This window comes from Pipistrellus hanaki, assembly GCF_964339955.1.
Source record: "Pipistrellus hanaki genome assembly, chromosome: X".
Lineage (NCBI taxonomy): Eukaryota > Metazoa > Chordata > Mammalia > Chiroptera > Vespertilionidae > Pipistrellus > Pipistrellus hanaki.
Genome location: NC_140524.1, coordinates 86,359,911 through 86,365,910, shown reverse-complemented (window position 1 = coordinate 86,365,910; position 6,000 = coordinate 86,359,911). Strand labels below are relative to the sequence as shown.

The 6,000-nt window shown below is 45.6% G+C and overlaps 1 protein-coding gene across 14 annotated transcripts in view; it reads left to right on the top strand.

The window, feature by feature from the left end:
• Positions 1-243: 243 nt before the first annotated feature.
• The window catches only part of GK (glycerol kinase), a 68,994-nt gene continuing 63,237 nt past the window's right edge, over positions 244-6,000 (top strand). For 6 of the 14 annotated variants that reach the window (XR_014793693.1, XM_084869628.1, XM_084869619.1 and 3 more), the window contains exon 1: positions 300-528. Coding sequence is in view for 13 of the 14 variants with exons in the window: in XM_084869628.1 (XP_084725754.1) it covers positions 451-528 (78 nt within the window). In the remaining variant the exon portion in view is untranslated. Of the gene's footprint in view, positions 529-6,000 lie in introns of all 14 variants that reach the window. The other 8 variants (XM_084869620.1, XM_084869618.1, XM_084869625.1 and 5 more) reach the window with 6 other exon arrangements.

The window sequence follows — 6,000 nt, the reverse complement described above, 5'->3', positions numbered from 1 at the left end:
GTGGCCCTCCCTGCCAATGGGCGGCACCGCCTCCACCCCCAGCCCTGCCGCAGGTTGGCTCCGGGCGCCGGGGCCCCACGTGACCTACCGCGCCGGCCACCGCCCCCGCTGTTCCCAGGCCCCGCCCCCGTGACGTCACAGAAGCCTCTCTCCGGACGTTCAGAGTCTCCGCGCTCACTGATTGGCTGGCCCGGCAGACAGCGCCCCTCCCGCCACGCCTCCCGAGTCCTCGGGAAAGCTGTTGGGGCGGGCACCGGCCGAGGGGCGGGGTGAGCGGGCTCCACGCGCGTAAAGGGGCTGCCTGCTGCCCGGGCCGATCAATTTGCGGTCACACGCCTCCTCGCCCTCCAGACCGGCTCCTGCGCCTTCTCTACCGGCTGCCGTCACCTCCGCTGGCCGCCGTCACCCGGGAAACCGGTCGCGATCTCCTGCCGACCCGAAGCTGGTTTCATGGCAGCCGCGAAGAAAGCAGTTTTGGGGCCGTTGGTTGGGGCAGTGGACCAGGGCACCAGCTCGACGCGCTTTTTGGTGAGCCCGGGGTGACATTTAAGGAGCTCAGCCGGCGCGGGAATCCCGGGATGCCGGCTTTGGTTGTAGCGTGCCCATCCCGCGTCTCCCCCGGCCCCCGGGGCTCCCGGCCTCTTGGGCAAGGGAAGGAGGCCAAGGCCGCCCCCTAAGCAGGTCCCGCCACGCTGTAGCTATCCCACGCGGACTTGGGGGACCTCAGCCACTCGAGACCCCGGTGGCCAATGTGAGCAGCCCCGGCGCCGGTGGTGGAGCCGGGTCACCCCCTAATGGGGGAAAGTCTTCCAAAGGGTTCTAGGAATCGCTGAGCATCCGCGCGGAGCTGCCCGCTTGCAGCCAGGGACAGGTGGTCACATGGACCGCTACTGCGGTCTTCCCCGGAGCATTTGGCCTGCGGGGCGCAGGACGTCCTTGGATGGGGGGAAAGCTGTGTCACGGCTGTGATAGCCTAGCACAAAGTCCTTTGGAGCAGCAGAATAAATATAGTATTAGCAATGATGCGTTGTCATCTTCTCCCACAGAAATTGTAGAAGGTACAATGCTACAGGGGTGGGGTGGGGGGCGCAGAACACTTTCGGGAAAAATCCAGTACTCTGTCTTTACCAATCAAAGACTTGCAAGTTTCAGTTCTGACACTTCGCCTGTTACAAACAGTTCATGCTTCCCAGAGGAAAGTGACAGGGAAATTCTGTTTCTCTTTTTATTTAAGTAACCATTCCGTTAGGAATCTTGCTCTTAAAGTGATCTAGTCCTGAGTTCAGTAAGATAATTTTAAAGTAGCTTAGATAAATGGTTGTTGATTAATGGACATTTTACTTCAATGGACATTTGACTTACCTGGCAAGTTGATGTAAATATTTAGTAATTATTTAGCTCCATCTTCACTACTTTACTTCAAATCATTTTTTCATGCACCTTTTTAGTATACTATACGATATGCATACAGTGTATATGTTGTTCCAAACTTTGTTTAGCTGACCACTGACTAGAACCTCCACATGTGCCTTCGTTTTGATACTCCTTTCCTGTCTACACTGGAAAGCTTTCGGTGCAATTTTAGTTTGAATCTTATTTCATGACTTACCCTAATTTGTGGTGCCAAGGCATAGTTCTACCGTCTCTTACATTATTTATCTTTTGATCACACAGGGCAGGTTTCACTTTGTCTTATTTTCATAAATGTTTATGTGGTAACCCTGAATCATAAGTAAGAAAGTCTGCCTCACTGTACTTGATTAATATGTAAAATATACAATCGTCAATTGTGTATTTAATCCTCACCTGAGGATGTTTTTTCCATAGATTTCCACATCACCACCAGAGAGGGGGGAAAAGGGAGAGGAAGAGAGAAGAGAGAGAGAGAGAGAGAGAAACATCAATGTGAGAGAAACACATTCATTGGTTGCCTCTTGCATGTGCCCCTGGGGGACAAACCTGCAACCAAGGTAGTGACCTTAGGCTGGAACAGAACCCTAACCTTTTTGGTCTGTGGGACAACGCTCTAACCATTGAGCTAACTGGCCAGGGCCATCATTGTGTATTAAAAATGAAGAAAGATCATTAAGACACACTTTTTGTGGGTTGAGTTTTGAAGCTATGCTCAAGGACTGCCCACACAGAATGCCTGCAGGGGCCAGGCAGGTAAAGTTTGGAGGGCAGACCCAGGCCAAGAAGATAGTCTATGGTTGCCAAACAGAAACCCAAGCCCAGCGTGGCCAGATCTTCAGACTCTTAAAAAAAGGTCATCATCTGGAATTTTCATTGTAATCTTCCTATAGAATGTTGGCAACTAGTTCATAAAGCACCATGGGGGCTAAATAAACTTGGTGATTGTTTGCAAGTTTATACAGTCATTGCCTTCTATGAATGCTTTTTAGAAGCCAGCCTGACTGCGTATCTTCCTTTGGACTCCTTGCTCTTGCTTTCCCTGTAGCCCAGCGATCTTTATCTACTGCACTTTGTTCCTGGTCTTCAGATTCTGTTGCCCAAGAGACATCTTTCTGCTCTCGTGGGGAAGGAAGACGTCGACTTCATATTCTCACAATCAGCTGTTCAGGATGTGACATGAACAACATGAGCCTTCAGAAGTCAGTTTCTGTTTATTGGGCTCTGATCTCAATTAATAAGCTAAGGTGCAAGCAAATTCAGGAGACACCCATCCTGCTTATAGCGTGATGTGTAAAAGTGGATCAATAATGTTTTCTGATTCCTGAGAACTAGGAAAGAGTTCTTCAGAAGTAGATAAGGGGCTTAGAGATCCTGTGCAAAGTCAAGAAAGACAGGGATGGTTTATAAGGAAAGAGCTTGTTAAACCACTCCCTGCAAAAGGCAGATAAAAGATTTGCTGAATCAGTGCTTCAGTCACAAGGTGATTCCCAGGAGTTCGAGTCATACTGCCCCATGTAATTATGACTCAAAAATAATTGCTTAGTGTCTCACCAAGATTGCAGTGGATAAGAACTGTCATAAGGAAGCGTATACAGATATTTAAATAATTTCCTGGACATTGTTCATTCAATTTGCATATCCAGTTCTCAACTTTCACAAGACCGGTTACCTCCCCAAGCTTTCTTCTCCCCTTTTCCCTGCTAGTGATGTTAACTCAAGGTCTTTCATGCAATGGAAAGGTCTCCTCCAAAGGGCTCCTCCCCCATTCCCCATACCTTCTTAGAATTCTACTCCGCCTCCAAACTGTGGCTCAACTGCCTGCCATCCCTCAATAGAAGTCTTCCTCAAGCCCTTAGTCAGAATTTCTCCCACTTCCTACAGCACTTCCCCTAACTATCGCCTGCTTTATATTATCATTCTATACCTGCTATATTTGAGGGCAGGGACCTCCTTTTGAGTCTAGTTTAAGGCGGGACAGTCCTGATTTTTAACAATTTGTTCTGCGGGGATTTTTGGAAAGATTCCAAAAATCGGGACTTTTTTAAAACGCCGCGGGACAAATTGTTAAAAATCGGGAGTGTCCCGCCAAAAGCGGGACGTCTGGTCACCTTAGTCTAGTTCGTCTTTGTCTTCTTTAAAACATCTTGCTCAACACAGCAAATGAACACCTGTTTTGTCTAAAGGGAACACTGTATACAGATTAACCTTTAACAGGTCAGCTAAATTTTAATTCTGGTTATTTTTTTTTTACCTAGTCAAAAAAAAAAAATCTTAAAACTTCCTCACTTCATTTTTTTTTTTCTATTTTAGAAGTCAATCTGCAATTTTAAAATATATTCATTTCTTCCTCCAGTTAGCAAAAGAATTACTGTTGGCAACCTATGAATGAATATGCTTTGTACTAAAGGAAAATTTCCATCTTGTCCCGTCCCGTAGGAAAGCAAACTGCATTGGCACGTGGTCACTCAGATTGCAGAGTTAACAACTTCTTGGAAAGATAATTACTGTACCAGGTTTTAAGGAGGGGCCATTTCTTTATAAGACAAAAGTTGCAGCTTACACAGTCAGCTTCCTTCTCTCATTTGGTAACTCTGTTTTTCCCCCATTACGTTGAATGTTAAAGAAAAAAACAAAGGCTTCGATAGAATGTGCTGTGATTTGAAACGTGTCAGGTACTTTATAGAGGACTTTTTCCAGTATTATCTCATTTAATCTTTATAACAACTGTGATGCTGGGAGTATTATTAAGCTCCTTCACACAGGTCATTAGACAGAGCTGGTGATGGTGCCTAAGGTTGCAGAGTAACTGGTGGAATTGGGATTCAAGTCCAGGTCTGGAATACTCAGAAGCCATTCCTCCTAACTCCTGCCTTGGCTCCCTGGCTGCCTTGAGTATGTTGAAGGGAAGATTGGGGGCTGGAAAAGGCCACATTCTCACTTAACACTCAAGTGTCAGTTCTGATTATGATCATAAATGAATCTTCACCAACAAAAGTATACTTACAGCTCAGTTTTGCAATATGTCAGAAATGTTGCCTTTCGGTAGTAAGCCCTCCTGATTTGACCATCTTGTGACTCCGTGGGTCCTGGGTTGGGCTCCTGTTAGTCACTGGATAACGGTTGCGTAACCATTCCGTTCCAATAGCCAGCATCTGTGAAGAATGACTAGAATTGTAGTTCCATGCTTGTTTTGGCAGAAAACACTGCCCTGGCCCCAGTTGTCTCATTATACTCAGAGACCTCATAAGGCTCAAGGATGTATTTCCGCCTTCTTTCTTTCATTTATTTATTCAATACGTATTTATTAAGCACTCATTAGGGGCCAGAGGCTAATGAACAGTAAATTTGGTTAAAAAAAATAAAACTAATTTGATTCACAGCGGGAATGAGGCTACTCTTGTGTTAACTAGAGCAGTGATTTTTTTTGTGGGACTGACTACCCCCCCCCCCCCGCCCCGGCTAAGTTGGTTTGCTTTCTCGCCCATCACATTATACAAATGGCAAAAACATGTTCTCACCAGAGAGCTGCCACTCTCTTTTGTCCTCTTGTCTCTCACAAGCAGAAATGTCAGGAGCTTTCAATTTTGAGCTCCTTAAGGAACAGAATGGTGTCTCTTATTCCTCCCTAAAGCCTAATTCAGCATCTGGCATGTGGTCGGTGCTCATCATGTGACTAGACCTCAGCAGAGGGTCCTGCAGGGCTCCATGCTGCTGACTAGAACTGGCTTGGAAGACGAGAGAGGTAAATCTTGTGGGATGTTGGAAAGAGAAATTTGGCAGCTATAGATGTATTAGATGTCTGTATAAGCTATTTGATACGATTTCATTTTGAAGAAAATGCAGTGCTGTTTGCTATGTTCTGTGGGCTTGTTGGAATAGGCCATTATGCCTTTTGTGAAATTTGCAATGTAACATTTTTATCTTCAGTCATTTACATTTCTGTAGTAGAGTGTCCTAGGGAGGAAACTGGCATTCCTGAGAATTGTCTTATCACGGAGTAGAGTTGAGTGTGGCATAAAAGAGTGGGCTGATGGGGAAATCACGTGCAGAGGGAAATGAATGTGCATCTTTATGATGGGATGGCTGGCATTTTACAAGGAGCGAGGCGGGCCTGAAGGACAGTTACTGGGTAAGGACAGCATTTTGTGTCTCCACTACTCTTCTGAGACAGAGAAGACATGTGTTGTCTCAGAAAGTTCTTTTTAAACAACTTTTTTAGTAAAAATAACTTTCCTTCTTTCTTTAAAAAAATATTTTATTGATTTTTTTACAGAGAGGAAGGGAAAAGGATAGAGAATAAGAAATATCAATGAGAGTGAAACTTTGATCAGCTGCCTCCTGCACACGCTGTACTGGGGATGTGCCCACAACCAGGGTACATGCCCTTGACTGGAATCGAACCTGGGACCCTTCAGTCCGCAGGCTGACGCTCTGTCCACTGAGCCAAACTGATTAGGGCTTTCCTTCTTTCTTTAACAATGTCTTAGTATTTGATCATATTTGAAAATGATCTGCATATTCACTGAATTTAACTTGACTCGTCATTAAACTTGGCAAAACTCTGAGGTTTCAAGTTACCAAAAGATT